The 19,354-nt window shown below is 34.6% G+C and overlaps 2 protein-coding genes across 3 annotated transcripts in view; one reads left to right on the top strand and one right to left on the bottom strand.

Annotated features, from left to right (window-relative positions):
- The first annotated feature begins 7,112 nt into the window (after positions 1-7,112).
- Positions 7,113-11,596, top strand: NPF (neuropeptide F). The gene is made up of 3 exons (XM_073961630.1): positions 7,113-7,310; positions 10,552-10,734; positions 11,239-11,596. Exons 2-3 carry the CDS (start codon positions 10,559-10,561, stop codon positions 11,345-11,347), a joined length of 285 nt encoding a protein of 94 aa, XP_073817731.1. The 5' UTR covers positions 7,113-7,310; positions 10,552-10,558; the 3' UTR covers positions 11,348-11,596.
- The window catches only part of LOC141389708 (synaptic vesicle glycoprotein 2B), a 63,155-nt gene continuing 55,278 nt past the window's right edge, over positions 11,478-19,354 (bottom strand). For both annotated transcript variants that reach the window (XM_073961628.1, XM_073961629.1), the window contains exons 7-8: positions 12,512-12,639; positions 11,478-12,439 (exon numbers count right to left, since the gene is read on the bottom strand). In XM_073961628.1, coding sequence (XP_073817729.1) covers positions 12,405-12,439; positions 12,512-12,639 — 163 coding nt within the window. In that variant the 3' untranslated portion in view covers positions 11,478-12,404. The remainder of the gene's footprint in view (positions 12,440-12,511; positions 12,640-19,354) is intronic.

Raw genomic sequence — 19,354 nt, 5'->3', positions numbered from 1 at the left:
TATTTTGAACCCACGACCTTATGTGTGCAAGGCGGGTGTGCATACCATTGCACCACGGCGGCACCCATTCATAGGCTTTTTAATAAACGGAATTCTTTGCAGTAGCTGATTGTTTGGACTCCCCCTGTCATGTTTTTCTATGGTTTACCTACCTCCTATTTTGTTTGGCATCATCATCCTGTCCAATTCTTGAATCTCCAATTGTGAAGCTCTGTCATCTGTCTTTGTTAGACTGACTAGTGAGAGATCGCAAAGTTCTACCACTAGGACAGTAGCATTCTCGTTCTCCTCCCTGTGAAAGACTACCTTCCCATTTCTTCACATCCAAAGTCTCGCTTTGTTTGCCCAAAATCTCGAGCATGCGCTCTGTCTCGAGTTTGCAGCAATACCCAATTTTACATATACTACCGCTTTGGTTAGGTGAGGGATTTCTCTTCCTCGCCAAGTGGTACTTTATTAGTTTTCCCTTAAGCTCTTTTCTGTTTATTTTTATTGAACCACTCCCATGAAGAATGTATTCCAACAATTTGTCTTAAACCATTTTTTCGATAGCTACCTTATCAAAGTTGATGGCGACTTCATTCCTGTCTACCTGGCCATCTTCCTCATCTGCAAGGTTCGCGATATCTTTTTTTTTACAAAATTTAGTGGTTCGTCTCACCCTCTCCATGTCCGAGCTCACTTTGTCGACCTCTGCCAAAGGGTATTCGGGACAGTCTACTTAGCGTGGGTTTGGACGAGGTTTTGAATGTGGAAAGCTCTTTTTTCGCTGGTTAGCAGTGTTCTGTTCTTTAGGAGATCTAATCATCATCGCCGCTTCTGTGCAAGTGGGGACAGTGGTTTTGATCTCCAGGGGACAGTGTTTTTTATTAAGCAGCTGCCGGTTCATTCTTGAAGTTCCATCGTTGAGTCCCTGACAACTGTTTTATTTTCGTTGTGAGCTAAGCGATACTCTCGCTCACCTAATCCCCCATCTTTTGGACATCCTCTTTAGTATAAAATTCCAAAAACGGTTGTATCTGTTTCCTTTTTGCTGTCCGATTCAGAGTCAGGGTCGATCCCAATCTCTAATCGTTGGGTCCAGATTTAACTCTCTATCTCTTTCTTGGGTTCCTTTCTACTCCTCCAGTTTACCTCTCGGTTGGCAGCTTACCTTCGAACACAAATACCAAGGCACCCCCATCTGTAAAAGATTGTTGTTCACGATTGCTTCATTACGACAAGCTGTTGCTTGTAGGCAGATCGGGACACCGCTGAGGTTGGATCAACCAAAAATCAAAACTTCAAATCCACGAAACTTCGGAAAAGTGCACTTTAATACCTCCTCTCGAATCCGTTTGATTTTCCTTGTAACAACTTGTATTCGCTGCGACGCATATTGGGGCAAGATTCCAAAAAAGGAGATTAATTCATTGTTAATATTTTTCGAATGTTTACACTTCAATCAATATAACGGAACACAGTTTTGGTGCAAATTGAGGGATTGAAGAGGTATATTCGAAGCCCTCATAAATGGGTACCATAAAAACTATGAAGTGTTTTTACGGTTTTGGCTACATTTATTATTTGTTGCATCTAAAATCTTCTAATATGATAAATTATAGTAAGCTAATATTTGGCAAGAAATTATTATGTTAGGTCAATATTTTAGTGTAGCTCCCATACAAGGGTATATCCCGATTTTATGTATTTCGAGGGTCTTGACCACATTTTTTAGTACATTTATCTGTAAATTAGCATTTATAGTTCTGAATGCCTAAGAATTCATAGTGTGAAAATTTGTCAATATTTTCGTATAGCCCCCATATAGAGGTACAGTCAAATTTGGGGGTTTTCGAATATTTTATGCATATATTGCAACTAAACTAGATCAACTTGTGAATTGTGCATTTTGAAGGGATTGAAAATATTTCTATCAAACATCATCTCTATATATTCTCGTTTTGGAATAACCTCCATACAAAATATTCCGCTACTTTATGGTTTTTTATGGTTCTCTTCAAATTATTAAAAAATCATTAGCTTTATCACAATATAACTGTAGAAGTAAACAATATATATATATATATATATATATATATATATATATATATATATATATATATAAATAATAATTGTTCCACAAACATCCCATAAGGGACAAGGGAGACTTCTCTCATATCAATGAGTGCACCCCGATTCATTTTAGCTCAATGATATGGGACCTACAGGTTATTGCCGAGGCCGAACGGCGTGTCTAAGACACCACTTTTGTAGAGAAGTTTTACATGGCTGAGAAGTAAACAATAAATGATCTTGAAATTTTGGTTAAAGTCTTAGAATTTTGTACCATATTACCATGTAACGACAGTTATACCAAAAACCGAATTTAATTTGTTTTATTTAATTTCCTTTTTTGCGATTTCAGCCCAAGTGCATCGCCATCATTTCATATAAATCATTATATATATGTAGTAACTATAACATAATTGTGGACCTGCACACATTGTCTTATGTAAGGTGAACACAGACATTAAACCAAAACACGACATACTGTACAACAATAACAGGGAAAATGAAGACAAAACCCCCAAAATGAAAACATTTGACCTAAGGCTATTTCCACCATTTTTGACATAACTCAAAATGCGCAAGCAAGAAGCAAGTTTTGTTTGCGCAATATCAAAGACAACAATCAAGAGAAGAATACAAAATTCTCATGACTTTCTTGACACTCTTTTTTTTGCTATACTTCAATACATTTCAAAATTATGCAAAATCTGGACACATTTCGACGAATTTTTTTAAACACATTTCTACAAGCCTTTTTCAGAACAATTTTTTTCCTAAAATATTAACAGTCTGTTTCTCTAAGACGATTCGAATTCAAATTCGTTCCAATTACTACCAAACTCCTTTTGTTGAAGAACATTTTTATTTGATTGATAACAAAAAAATTATAAAATATTATTCAAACAACAGAAGTTTGGTAGTTGTTCGAACGAATTTGTATTCGAATCGTCTTAGTGAAACAGGCCATAAGAATTGCCTCTGTTTGAAATATCCATTTTGAAAATGCCAAGTTATGGCGATTTAAAAGTAGAAAAATTTAATACTTTTCACCAGTTTCATAAATTTTAAAAATATGTTCAACTTTAACACTGTTCTACACGAAAAGTAAACACCATTCGACTTTGCTATTTTGGCTAGTGAAGTAGAATTTTGTACTCGTTAACCCTGTTAAGACAGATTATCAAAAACTTGTGTTTCAATGTTTCAATTCAGACCCGTTTTTTTCAATCTTGCCCCAACGTGCGACGGTACAAGTTTTTTCAGAGGTAAGTCCATACTTCCCGAGAAAATGACCCGAAAACTGTAAAAACCCCTATAGCACTACGTGTTGTGACTGAAGCGCAATATAACTCGCGAAAGAATCAGCCGATTCGGCCCAAAATTTTACTTTCGTAATATTTTTTGTCCAAACTTACTTTAAGATCGAAGATGAGCCATATAGGTCTACTACTTCATGTACCTCCCCCACAAAAGTTAAAAATTGTTCGCTAAAATGGGGCGCACGATAACTCTCGAAGGCAGTAACTGAGTTAGTCCATACCTTCCACATTGTAATATCTCTACAAAGCATACATAGATCTGGTTCGAATATGGTATATAGGTCCACTTCTTCGGGTACCACACTCAATAATTTCGGAAAAGTGCAGTTTAAGACCTCCTCTCTTATCTTTTTCGTTGTCGTTGTAACAATTTGTATTAGCTGCCCCATTACAAGTACTTTCAGGGGCAACTCCATACTTCCTGAGAAGATGGCCCGAAAGCTGTAAAAAACCCCTATGTCACCATGTCTAGTGGCTGGAAAGCACGATAACTCCCTCACACGATAACTGAACACTAAAGTTCAACAATTTTGTTTAAGTGCACTTTAGGATTTGTTGTAAGAGCCGTTTAAAATTTATACCGAATCTACTTCTTGTGGTCCTGTTTACAGAGATATTATGATTTTCGTGCCATGCATGCTGACATAGTAGTCCAAAAGCTCTAAATTATACGTTGACCAGCTGAAATGACTGGTGGGCGCGATATCTTTCGAAAAGAAATGACTCCCAAACAATTAAATCCACTTCAAAAATGTTTATGTTTTAATTCAAACCCACATTTTTTTGGCATATTCATATGTACGTCCAAAAAAGGCCACAAAATTCAGAAAACTCTTTAAATACCTAATTTTTAGGGAAAGGAATTTTTGTTGTGTGGCGGCTTTTTGATCTGTCCGTAGACGAAAGTTTCAACTCACACAGGCTGAGCATATATCTCTGTCGACAAAGCTGACAAATACTTTTTTACTTGTTTTACCATTCACCATAGTATGGAGGGTATACTAAGTTTGTTTTTCTGTTTGTAACACATTGAACTAATCATTTGAGACCATATAAAGTATATATATTCTTGATCAGGATAAAATTCTAAGACGATCTAGCCATTTTCGTCTGTCCATCTGTTGTAATCACTACAGCGTTCGCAATAATTGAACTTGAGCGCTAAGGTTTTGCACCCAAGTGTCTTTTTCCATAGGCAGTTCAAGTTCGAAGATGGGCTATATCGGACCACTTTTTGGTATAGCCCCCATATAACGGTACCTCCCGATTTTCGGTATTTTGGGTATTTTAGGTACATTTTTTGACCGAACTACCTGTAATTTCACGTTTGGGGTTCTCAATGATCACAAAATATATCCACTAAAAACCGTCGACATAGGTCCATGTTTTGGTATAGCCCCCATATAACGGTACCTCCCAATTTTGGGTATTTTGAGGATTTTAGCTAAAATTATTGACTGAACTACCTGTAATTTGACAGTTAAGGTTCCTAGTGATCACAAAAGATCTCCACCAAAAACTGTCAACATAGGTCCATGTTTTTGTATAGCCCCCCATATAAATTGTCAACATAGGTCCATGTTTTGGTATAGCCCCCATATGACGGTACCTCCCGATTTTCGGTATTTTGGATTTTGTTTTTCAAAATAGTCAAGCTTAATCCTATAGTCGTTGTTTTAATATTTTATTAAAACAACTATAATTTATTAGTGGCAAAAAATTGGCTATGTTTACCAAGGGGTAAGGCAGGGAAGACTATAGTTTCAGATCTCGCCACAGATCTTCATCAGTTCCCTTGTTTCTTTTTCAACAAGAAACTTTTTATACCCAAGTGTCAATTGCTCGCTCAAATAGATACACTCTGATCGAGAATTTCTTTGGCACTACCTAAACTCGAGCAACTTCACTTGCTACAATTTTTTAACCAAGTATCCGCAATTCTACATATGAGGTTCCCGGTGGTCACAAAACTTCTCCACCAAAAACATAGATCCACACTTTGATATGATTATATATAGTCCCCGACCGATTGAATAAATTTTTATGCTTTTTTACCTTATTTAGGTATCAGTGGTCACAAAATATCTCCTCCTAAAATTGTGGACAGGAAAGATAATAATTATTCCGCTTTAGTTCAGAATATTTTATGGTGGAAGGTATGAAAAGTTCGGCCCGGCCGAATTTTACGCTTTAATACATGTATTATTTTTGTTTGTTTTTTTATATATTTATTTATATATATTTTTTTATATAGTAGGATGTTATTTTATTGGTGGCTATAACCTGAAAGCTAGTCCAAGTTTTTATCGTTATTATGGGTGGAAGTGCGACATATGTTAGCTCACTGCCTCTAACGCTTATTAATGGTAGTTCCCTAGGTAATAGAGCTGGCAAACCATCGATATTCCCAACATTAGATATTTTCGATATAATAGTTTAAAATATCGATTACTATCGATATTATCGGTAAGCTGTCAACACCATTAATTTGGAGATGAAAATGGCGGAAATGTCAATGCTTTTCTTGACATTTTGCACAAGTAGTTCACAGAAATGCAAAGGAGAATAAAAAATTGCTTTTATCTTATAAAAATATTTAAAAAAATACATTTTACCTTTCCGAAAAATATGTACGTGTAACTACGGACTTATTTTCTCACACACACAAAACCGAAAAGCAGCGAAATTTCTATTTATTTTAATGAGTTTTGGGTTGGGGGTTTTTGTTCCGATAATATCGATTGGCAAAACTATCTATCGATATTTAATTTTTAAAAAACAATCGATTTTATCGATAGTGCCATCGATTTTTTGCCAGCTCTACTAGGTAACGCCACGGGGAAGTCAGAGTCCACTATATATTATAGTGGAACCAACATAAGTCCTGGATTTTGCACGTTAAAGGCTGTCAAGTCCGTTCCTTGGTATTTTTCATCCTCATTATTTGTTAGGATTCTTATAGGATCGATATTTTCGTTTCAAGACCGAATTTTCTTAAGGATCTTTAGTTTAAACATGCTCAACATGGTGATTTAAATATCTGGTTCTGGTGTTGCTAATCACCATATTGCCTGTTGCCGGAAGTCTACTTATTACCCTTGTCGTATTGTTTACTGCTTCATTTAAATTTTCCATTTCTTTTACACTGTCCTCTTATATTATGCTATGATGATATTTTTTCTTGAAAAACTTTACATCTTTTCCTATTCATGCATTTAGTTCAACTTTTCCATAAATGTCTTTGCACCCCTCAAATTTGCTCATTATGAAATAAATGAGTTCAAAATTAAATCTTCTTCTTCATTTTTTCAAAAAAATATACCACCTATTTCACATTTGTTTGTTCTCTATACAATCTGAATAAAATAAATGAATAAACAATGACTAGAACAAAGGAGGACCAACGAGGATATTTGATAGTAGACTATTTTATAACACCACCCCACCACAGGCAGGCAGGTAGATGTGTTTAGTTTAAAGGCTTCAAACAAGCAATTTGAGACATACACACGCACCCACATACACACATCCAAACAAACATTTATTCCTCACAAATTTGAAAACTTTTTGGGCTTCTGTGACAGTTTTGTGTGCGTTTTGTTTTTTTTTTTTTTTTGTTTTTTATTATCATTTGCATTAACATACTAATCTGTCACTATGGCGTTGTGAGAGTTATCACTGTGACATAGTGTTCCAGCGCGTTTTGTGGTATAAAAGGATGCTCTTTTGTGTTCTAAAAGCACATTCACATTCAACAGGTCAAACAGAGTGCATCGTCAGTCAGTCATTCATTCAGTTCAAGTGAAGTGATAAGCAAAATATTTGTGTGATTTCCTAATAAACAAAAAACAAAAGCGATATCATCAAACAAATATCGGAGTTTATTGATACTCAATTTGTATTAGTGGTATTAACGTATAAACCAAATCAAACACAAAGGTAAATTATTAATTAGAAGTGAATAAGTGATATTGGAAAAACAACTGCAAATGATTTATAGTTTTTATCAGTAGTGAATGGTGTAGATGTGCATATAATTTTTCCATATACGACTATAAAACGTTGTATATTTAATTTGTTTTTGTTCAAATATTATAATTTTGAAGAAATATCAAAAACATAATAAAATAGGCATACGAGTTTTAATTTTATTTTATTCCAATCGGAAACATTAAATTTCAATTAATTAAAGGTATCCAAATCCCATCTCTATTATCAGTTAGTGAACATCTTGCAAAACCATAATTCTGTGAATTTGAAGAAACCGGTCACTAGTGAACTAACTAATTTGTATAATATTTCCCGGATTTTTACAATTTGTTTTAAATTCGATAATTTAAGAATGAACCTAACTTATAGGTTAAAAATGTACTCCTAACTTCTATAACAACCGAATATTATCGATATCAGCTACCAAATCAAGTGTTTTCATAAGAAACACCTTTAGCAAGAGCTTTTTTAAATAATATGAAAACCCTAGCTAAAATTCGTCATCCCAAATAAAAAGCACCAACCCTCAATATTATTTAAAATTGTAATTCAAAACATTCTGTTGTAATAACTAACGAGTTATGTGAGTTCCAGTGTAACACTACCTACATCTTTTGCACCCTAGCAAACACTACCTTTGATTGTTGAAATATCAATTAACACATATTTCGGATAGTTTTCAATATTGAAATGATTTTGCCTGGACTTATATTCTATATAATATTTTATAAACATTCAAATCAAAAATCTCATTTGAAATGTCTCTTTCCCATCTGTTCACCGATGTTTTCATTGGTGCTTTTGGTTGGCAACACTTTTTAATTGCATTTAAAGTAGTACGCCTAAAATTATGCTTTAAAATATAAAATTTTACCCACTTTCATTGAGCTGTGGTAATTTTGTTATATTTTTATTGTTTCAAACGCATTTAATTTGTACGCTACTAAATTTATAGTGCTTTTGGAATCCGAAATACGCATTATACGCTTGTATCAAGATGTCCGCATTTGAGTCATATTTCTTCTTCAAGTTGCAGAGCCCAATCAAGGCAATTTTAATGATTTTTTCCAAAAAAAAATATTATATTTTAGTCCATTTTTCTGAATGATCTGAAACCCCTCTGCGGCGTTCATTCTACCTTAGCCTCATGCCTCATGAGATAATCAAACCGACATAACATTTGTTTCTCAATAATTTTCTTTAATTCTGGGATTAAAAATGGTCGTAAACGCTTTTTTTTCAAAGATATAATTTTTTAACAAAAGACAAAAAATTCACAATTTTTTCAAAGTGGTTAGTGACCTTTTTCGATATTTGAATGGAATTCAGGCTTCAGTTTATTTATTCGTGCAACAGAAAATAATTTTTGAGATTTTTTTTCATTTCACACATTTTTTTCAAAAAAAAAAAAATATTTTATTAAATCGATTTATGCGTGAACTTTTTTATATTTTAATGTAATAAAAGTTAGTTTTGTGATTAATAGCAAAAAGTTCATTTATCCGTGCTGCAGGAAATCATTTAAAAAAATGTCGAAAAGTCATAACCCTAATATTCATTAATACGACTACCATCTTAGTCCCCAGTATTTTTGGACGAAATCCGTTTCAGACAATTTGGAGTCGATTTGCCGCCGTCCGTCTGCCTAGCTGGAGCGCACGATAACTCTCCAACAGATCAACCGATTCGGTTCAAAATTTAGCTCTGTAGTGAAATTCCTCAACTCATTTTTTTGGAGCGCACCATAACTCTCCAACATATCAACCGATTCGGTTCAAAATTTAGCTCTGTAGTGAAATTCCGTAACTCATTTTTTTGAGTTACCGACAAAAATCGGTAAAATTAAAACGCAAAATTATGAATAAAAAGTATCAATAAAAGTTGAATTTTATCCGTCCGTCTGTCTAGCTGGAGCGCACGATAACTTTCTAATAGATCAACCGATTCAGTTGATCTGTAGTGAAATTCTGTAACTCATTTGTTTTGAGTTACCGACAAAAATCTGTAAGATAAAACGCATATAAATGAATAAAAAGTATCAATAAAATTTGTTTTCGGTATGACTTAGCGACAACTTTATTTTGGTTGTTAACTTACCGACAAATTTCGTTAATTACGAAAATTATGAGCATTTTAATTTTACCAATTTTTGCTGGTAACTTGAAAAATGAGATACAGAATATTTCTTTATCAAATTTAGATCAATTTCGAAGATGGGTCATAGCGTTCCACTGCCTCGAGTAACTTGAAATATGAGCTACAGAATTTCACTACTGGTAATATTTTTTTCAAATTTAGATCAATTTCGAAGAGGGGCAATATTGTTCCACTGCCTCGATTACCTCCACAACAAAACTTCAACATCTTTAGCAAAAATCCAAGGGGGTTACTTAATTGGTCAATACTTTCCACATTGTAATATTTCTTCCAAACATAGATGAGCTTCCAATATGGACTATATTAGTATATTCCTATGGGTACCTTCCAAACAAAATTTCAAAATTGTTGACACAAGTGCATTTTGGGAACACTTCATGAATCGTCAAGATTTTTTTTCGTAGAATGTTGTGCTGACGCAACCTTTTACAATTTTTTGGGGACAAGCCCATACTTCCTGAGATAATGATCCAAACGCTCCAAATAACCTGCCGACAAAAATGACTAATGACATCGAAATCTTACGAATTGAGTGGGTCACAAAACATTCTCAACATACACGCAGAGAAAAAATATTGTTGGAACAATCATATTCTAAGAGCAAAACAGTGTATTTTAAAATTCTTAAAATATGTATTGTTGGCGCAACAATATATTTTGTGTCATCATGTTTGCTAATAAAAAATATATGGTTGAAACAACAATATATATTTTCAGATTTTTAAAATACACTATTTTGCTCTTAGAATATGATTGTTCCAACAATATCTCTTCTCTGTGTGTAGGTCAATGTTTCGGTATAGTCCCCATATAACGATACCTTCCGAGTTTAGGATTTGTGAAGATATTAGCAACATTTATTGACCGAACTACCTGTTAATCGACATTTGAGGTTTCCAGTGGTCATAAAACTTCTAGCTTTATGTAGGTCAGCAGTGGAAAAATTTAACCCACTGTTTATAATACGTACCTAAAAATTTACAGTCGATGTTAGAAAATGATTAACATTCTATATTTTTGTGTATATTTTCAGCTTAAAAATGGTCTCCACCGTTCGTCAAGTACTCATTTTGGTAGCAGTCGTTGCTTTGTTGACCGCCAATGTTAATGCTAACAATTCCAGACCACCACGCAACAATGATATCTCGAATATGGCTGATGCCATGAAATATTTACAGGATTTGGATACCTACTATGGAGATAGGGCACGTGTAAGGTAAGTAGAGTAGAGAAAATGGCCAATGGTCATGTGTTATTTCAATAAAGACCAATGTCAGGAAGTTTCAGTGTACAGTACATACAGAGAATGAATATTTTTGCTATTAACATATTTTGAAAAAAAAACATAGTGTATGTAAATATGTACAAATACATATTGTTACAGGGACCATATATATTGTTATAGCAACCATATATCTTGTTACAACAACCATGTATATTGTTACAGCAACCATACATATTTTGTCAAAAGGCATAATTAACACATTTTATGATTACTCCAACAATGAGAAACAATATATATTGTTATAGCAACCATATAATATATTGACCATATATGTATATATTGTGTCAAACAATATATGGTTGCTCCAACAATATTACATTACATATTTATAATACCCTATTTTACTCTCTGAATATACTTCCTTCAACAATACTCCTTCTCTTTTTGTAGATTTCTTTGTGTTATTGTCTTTTACTAATTTTTTTTTCATTCCAGATTCGGCAAGAGAATGCCCCTCATTCAAATGTTGCGTAATCATTTTACCAATGATGGAGAATCAATGGGCCATCCCTTGGATATGTCCAATGTGGAAGAACCATTTTAAGCGATCAAATCTTAAATCAACAACAATTACATATCCCCTCACTAGTGACCACAAACGAAGCTGTACACATTGTTCTCAATAAAAATCTCACCTGTAAATAATGCAATGGAAACGAAGCAAACAAATATTATTGAAATTAAATGTAATCATATTTATTTTGAAGTAACAGTTTAACATATTTTTTTAATTATAAAACTATGGAGCAACTTATAACGAACAAATAATAATAAAGTCGAAAAATATACATAACTATCTGTCTAAAGTTATTGCTTAAGGGTGTTCCTATAGTACGTTTGCATATGAGCGAATTTAATAAATCCACTGGATTTCAAATGTCAATGTCATTAGGTATACATCAAAAAAATCGTAATAAAGAAGGTTAACCCGGCAAAAAGTTCTAATGCAAACGACGTTTTATACATTACTTAACGTTTTTTATGGGATTTATTTGACATACATACATATGTGCAATACAGTTGACATATTAAACTCACAATCAGATACTTATAAAAATAGTTGAAATTTTTTAAATTGTAAATATCATATAATTCCGTTTTTATTGTTCCATGGGAGTAGATTAATATTAGTTAAATTTCTATAATGTTTATTACAGGCACCATTTATGACTCCCCTAAGGATCAGATGCATAACTATGGGCACACCTTAACTTAAGAAAAATGCATTTACAAATTTTATTTTTTGATGAAAAAATTTAATTTACTGTTTAACTACATTTCACCACACTTACAATGTTAATTAAAATTTAATTTATTAAAATTTATAACTAACTAATTATTTTTATTTACAACTAATTGTAATATTAAAGCTTACAAATATTTGAACACTGTCCTAAAATAATTTTTTAGTGTATCGCTTTTTTTCTACAATTGCTAAAATGGTCGAATTTTGATTTCCATTTCACAGTCTATAATAATGGTGGCAACACTCGCACTAATTTATCTTGTCCTTAATCAGCAATTCAGACTAAAGGTTGTGAACGTGAAGTGCTAAGGTAATTGCGAGCATAGGACATTAAGGGTATCGAATCACATTTTCTTTAAATGGGCAAAATTAAAGTCAAACCAGCACAAACTGCAAAAATATAATAATATGTTCTTTAGTAATTATAAAAACAATTTATTTTGGGAAACAAATAGAACTTACCCAGAACTAGACCATAAAATACACCAAATGTCATACTACAGTACGACTCCAAAAGTATACCAATAATGTTACTGCCAATAACACTACCCGATCGTCCCAACATCAAGCAAATGCAAACAGCTTTCCCTCTGCAAATATAAAAAATGGAAAAGTTGTATTTACATTTTAAAACCAGTAAGGAAAGGATCAAAGTCGGACGGGGCCGACTATATGATACCCTACACCACTGTGAAAATGTAAAATATATATGGGAGCTATATCCAAATCTTAACCGATTTCGATATAATTTTGTACATTTATTTCCAGACCGAATTCAGTAACACATTCCAAATATCATTGAAATCGGACTTATATAGCGTGTTTGGTGCAGCAAATACGCGAAATCGGCGGATAATATACATGTGAGCTATATCCAAAACTGGACTAATTTCGATATAATTTGACAGATTTATTTCTAGCCCGAATTCAGTCACACATTCCAAATTTCATTGAAATCGGACATATATATCGTGTTTGGTACATAAAATTCGTGAAATCGGCCGAAAATATATATGGGAGCTATATACAAATCTGAACCGATTTCGATATAATTTTGTACACTCTATTCCACACCGAATTCAGTCAAACATTCCAAATTTCATCAAAATCGGACGTATATAGCGTGTTGGGTGCAGCAAATACGTGAAATCGGGCGAAAATATATATGGAATCTATATCTAAATCTGAAGCAATTTCGATATAATTTGGCACATTTATTTCCAGACCGAATTCAGTAACACATTCCAAATATCATTGAAATCGGACTTATATAGCGTGTTTGGTGCAACAAATACGCGAAATCGGCGGATAATATACATGTGAGCTATATCCAAAACTGGACTAATTTCGATATAATTTGGCAGATTTATTTCTAGCCCGAATTCAGTCACACATTCCAAATTTCATTGAAATCGGACATATATATCGTGTTTGGTACATAAAATTCGTGAAATCGGCTGAAAATATATATGGGAGCTATATACAAATCTGAACCGATTTCGATATAATTTTGTACACTCTATTCCACACCGAATTCAGTCAAACATTCCAAATTTCATCAAATTCGGACGTATATAGCGTGTTGGGTGCAGCAAATGCGTGAAATCGGGCGAAAATATATATGGAATCTATATCTAAATCTGAAGCAATTTCGATATAATTTGGCACATTTATTTCTAGACCGAATTCAGTCACACGTTCTAAATTTCATCAAAATCGGACGTATATAGCTTGTTTGGTACAGAAAATACGTTAAATCGGCCGAAAATATATATGGGAGCTATATCTAAATCTGAACTGATTTCAATATAATTTGGCACACTTATTTCTAGACCGAATTGAGTCACACACTCAAAATTTCATCAAAATCAGACGTATATAGCGCGTTTGGTGCAGTAAATACGTGAAATCGGACGAAAATATATATGGGAGCTATATCCAAATCTGAACCGATTTTCACCAAAAGCAATAGCGTTCATCCTATGGCTAAAAAAATTATAGTTCCCGATTTTCCAATTTAATTTGGTCTAAAAATGAAGCTAAAAACGTCAAAATACTTCAATTCGGGCGATACCGTTATATGGTGCATATTCCAAAAAGTTGAACAATGTCCACAGTTTTCGGTGTAGAAGAACACTTTGAACCGGAATTGACAAATTAAATCGAATTTGGGATGAAAATGTCGAAAAAAAACTTAAAAATACTTGCAAGTCGGTTATATTGGAGCTATTCCAAAAAGCGGACCTATGTCCACAATTTTTGGTGGAGATGTTCTAAATACGAAATGATTGCTTCAAACTACCCAAAATTGGGAGGTACGGTTTTATGGAGGTTATCCCGAAATATGGACCTATGTTGACAGTTTTGGAGGAGATATTTTGTGACCGCTGGGAACCCCAAATGTCAAATTACATCCAGTTTGGACCAAAAATGAAGCTAAAACCTTAAATCCAGAGGTACTGTTAAATGGGGGCTATACCAAAAAATGGACCTGTATGACACTACAACTGCCGGCACCAGCTAAACGGACAGATGAGCGTGCTATCTTACGAATAGAGTATCCGATTTGGCGAAACCTTGCACATCATAATTTTTTTTTCGAACGTACATCAAGTTCCAAGAAGGTCTATATCGGACAACACATCGGGGTACCTCTATCACTTAAATTCAAATTCCGTTTTAAGAAATAATTTTCTTCAAAATATTTGTTACAGCGGAAAAAATCGTCATATAGGATACAACCAATAATTTTTTTACAATTTTGTAGATACAACCTAAGAATTGTTTTATTTTTATATTATGAACATTTAAAAATTGTCCAACTTTTCTGAAATTCTGCCACAGGGAATATCTTCAGCAAAGGGTTCTGAATCAGCTACTCGTACATAATATACCATGTTGCGATTTTTTGGGGTTTTTTGAGTTATGTAATTTTTTAAGGTGCCCTCCTTGAAGAAAAAATATTTTTTAATTGTTGGTTTGGTGAAGAAAATATTAAACAAAACAAGTAAAAAAGTATCAGTCAGCTTTGCCGACAGAGATATACCCTCAGCCTGTGTATATTGAAACAAATTTTTCCCAAAAACGTATGTATTTAGGGGGTTCTAAAAACATTGGATGTATGAACCGACAAAAATGTTGATTAGGATTAAAGACCGAAAGTTTTGCGGAGGAGATACTTAAAGGAATGGATCGACATTGACCGTTATGGAAGTGGATCTCCAGCCACTACATATGGTTCCATAGGGGGTTTTTACACCCTTCGGGCTATTTGTCAAGAAGTATGGACTTGCTCCTGAAAAAAAACGTTGACCATCGTAATTGAGGCAGCGAATGCAAGTTGCTTCAACAAAAATCAAAGTGATTCGATATCAGGTCTTAAAGTGAACTTATCCGAAATTTTGTGTGGGAGGTACCGGATGGAGTGGACAAATATAGTCCATATTTGAACCTGATCTATATCTGGTACATATATTAGGGTGTGTAAAGTATGGACCAATTCGGCCACTCCCTTCAAGAGTTACCGTACGAACAATTTTTCCGAACATTTTTGAACATTTGTGGGGGAGGGAACTGAAGGAGTGGACCGATATGGCTCATCTTCGAACTTAAACTACGTTTGGACAAAATTTTACTAAGGCCAAATTTTGGACCGAATCGGCAGATCCCCTCGTGAGTTATCTTGCGCTCCAACCACCTCACACGGTGTCATAGGGGTTTTTTGCAACTTTCAGGTTATTTTCTCAGGAAGTGTGGACTTGCCCCTGATGAAACTTATACCGTCGCATGGGAGGCAGTGAATACAAGTTGCTGAAATAAAAATTAAAGCGATTCGAGAGCAGGTCCTAAACTGAACTTATCCCAAATTGTGTGGGAGGTACCCGAAGGAGTGGACCGATTGAGTCCATATTGGAACCTCACCTAAGTCTGGTGGACATTTCACGATTTGCGAAGTATGGACCAAATCGGTTACTCCCTTCAAGAGTTATTGTACGTACAAATTTTCCGAACATTTTCGAACTTTTGTGGGGGAGGTACCGGAAGGAGTGGACCGATATAACCCATCTTCGAACTTAACTAAGTTTGGACAAAATATTACGAAAGCCAAATCTAGGATCGAATCGGTTGATCCGTTCGAGAGTTATCGTGCGCTCCAGCCAGACAGACAGACGGACGGACATTGCTCAATCGACTCTTTATTGTCTGAAACACATTTCGTCCAAACATACTTGGGGTCTAAAACCATTATTTCGATGAGGCACATTTTGCCCGTATGAAAGTGTATATACCCTCGTTAGCATAAATGCTGAGGGTATAAAAAGCATGCGATTTGAACTAAAATACGTTCTAACTAGGAATCATGAATGCGCGATTTATTTGGGCCTTTAAAAAATAACATTAATATTTTAAACATATCAATGTTTATAAAAAATTTTTGGCGGATCAATATTTTAGTTCATTATATCCGTTTTTATACCCTACACCACTATGTGGTAAGGGGTATTATGTGTTAGTGCATTTGTATGTAACATACAAAAGGAAGCGAGATAGACCCATAGTTCCTTCTAGGGATATACATAGAATCACTTTCTGAGTCGATTTATGCATGTCCGTCCGTCCGTCCGTCCGTCCGTTCGCAACGTACAGGTCGCATTTGTTGACCGATTTCGCTGAAAATTGGGGAATACCATTTTTTTAGCCGTCGGAAGATCAAGTTCGAAGATGGGCTATATCGGTCCAAGTTTTGGTATAGCCCCCATATATATTTTCGGCCGATTTCACGTATTTTCTGTAACACACACGCTATATATGTCCGATTTTGATGAAATTTGGAATGTGTGACTGAATTTGGTCTAAAAATATATGTGCCAAATTATATCGAAATCGGTTCAGATTTGGATATAGCTCCCATATATATGTTCGCCCGATTTCTCGTATGTGATGTACCAATCACGCTATATACGTCCGATTTTAATGAAATTTGGAATGTTTGACTGAATTTGGTATAGAAATAAGTGTGCCAAATTATATCGAAATCGGTTCAGATTTGGACATAGCTCCCATATATATTTTCGGCCGATTTCACGTATTTTCTGTACCAAACACGCTATATATTTCCGATTTCGGTGAAATTTGGAATGTGCGACTGAATTCAGTCTAGAAATAAATGTGCCAAATTATATCGAAATCGGTTCAGATTTGGATATAGCACCGATATATATTTTCGGCCGATTTCGCGTATTTGCTGCTCCAAACACGCTATATAAGTCGGATTTCAATGATATTTGGAATGTGTGACTGAATTAGGTCTGGAAATAAATGTGCCAAATTATATCAAAATCGGTTTAGATCTGGATATAGCTCCGATTTATATTTTACATATTCACAGTGGTGTAGGGTATCATATAGTCGGCCCCGCCCGACTTTGATCCTTTCCTTACTGGTTTGTTTTAACCACGTTCATTGGGTTGGAACGAATTAAAATGGTGAAATGAGAATTGAGGGTAGGAACAAAAAAATTTGTTCGTTATTTCCGGTGTTCGTTATAAACGTGTTCATCTGTAAAATTCTTATTAAAGGTTACTTTTAAATATCATATATTAAAATATTTGAACAGCGCTTAAATTCGTCGCTATCCGCTTGTGCTTAAAAGCGGGCCTTTAAATCCTAGTAAATTGTAAAAAATTCTACTCGCGGGGTGAAAATTTTTGTTTGTTATAGTCATGAAGTTGAATTTTAGTACAAATATTAAGAAAAATTCGCTATATCCGAATTATACTGTGTAGTACTTTGTTTTAGCTAACTTTTGCATATAAAGCATTACAAATTTATAAATAGCTATTAATTTTTGCCTCAAAAACAGTGCAACTGTTGGAATATGAAGTGTCCCCAACTAGTGTTCCCAACAACAACAAGTAAGAAAAGCGTTAAGTTCGGTCGGGCCGAACTTTTTATACCCTCCACCACAAATTTCAGCCATTTCGGTGGATTAATGTGGCCACATCCTTCAAAATACCGAAATTCGGAAGGTACCGTTCTATGGGGGCTATATGATGGCGTGGACCTATACCTACAAATTTCTGGGGGAAAGTTTTATACGCCTTAAGAAGACTAAATACCAAATTTCAGCCATATCGGTGTGATAATGAGGCTAAAACGTTCAAAATATCGAAAATCGGGAGATATTGTATTATGGGGGCTATATCAACACGTGGACCTATATAAACATTTTATAGTTGAAATGTTTCATAGCCTCTGGAAACACGAAATACAAAGTTTCAACCGTTTCTTTGGTCAAATGGGTCTAATACATTCAAAATATATTAAAATGACGCGTACTTTATAAGGGGCCTTATGTGGGGGCTATACCAAAACGTGGACCTATATAACCCAACTTTAGTAGGAATGTTTTCTGGCCTCTGAAGACACAATGTACCAATTTACAACCAATTCTGTGGTCAAATGGGTCTAATACATTCAAAATATATTAAAATGACGCGTACTTTATATGTGGCCTTATATGGGGGCTATACCAAAACGTGGACCTATATAACCTAACTTTGGTAGGAATATTTTTTGGCCTCTGGAGACACAAAGTACCAAATTACAACCAATTCGGTGGTAAAATGGGCCAAATATCTTAAAAATTCCTTAAAACGACGACGCGTCACGCGTCATTTTGTATGGGGGCTATACGAAAGCGTGGACCTACATAGCCCGCTTTCAATACCAAAAGTCCTACGTAAATATAACATATTTTCCCAAAATTTCATCAACCTACGTCAATCCGTTCGTACGCTAGAGTGATTTCCACAGACGGACAGACAGACAGACGGACAGACGGACGGACATGGCTATATCGATGTAGAATTGCACGCTGATCAAGAATATATATACTTTGTGGGGTCTACAATGATTATTTCGAGTAGTTACAAACGTAGTGACAAACTTAATATACCCCCATCCTATGGTGGAGGGTATAAAAAGAAAATTTTGACATAACATATTCAGAATTTGTAGATAGCACTACCTGTTCAATTTGCCTTGTTGCTTTGTTTGGGTCTCTCTCCCACAAACGCCTTGATATCTCGGTGGAAACTTCACCTACGGAAAGGCATTTTAATTTAAAAATAGGGAATCTATTCCTCAGATTATTATATCTTCCACCATAAAAGGGAGGGTATAATTACATTTGCCATTTCGTTTGTAAAGCATCGAAATATTCGTCGGAGGACCAATAATGTACACTCCGGTTCATCTGAATAGAACCAACCAATATTTGTGACATGGAGCGTTCGGTGGTGG

The sequence above is a fragment of the Musca autumnalis genome, unplaced genomic scaffold (assembly GCF_047663935.1).
Source record: "Musca autumnalis isolate F117 unplaced genomic scaffold, ASM4766393v1 scaffold_1, whole genome shotgun sequence".
NCBI classification, from domain to species: Eukaryota; Metazoa; Arthropoda; class Insecta; order Diptera; family Muscidae; genus Musca; species Musca autumnalis.
The sequence above is the reverse complement of the archived record's forward strand: the minus strand, read 5'-3'. Positions and strand labels throughout refer to the sequence as shown.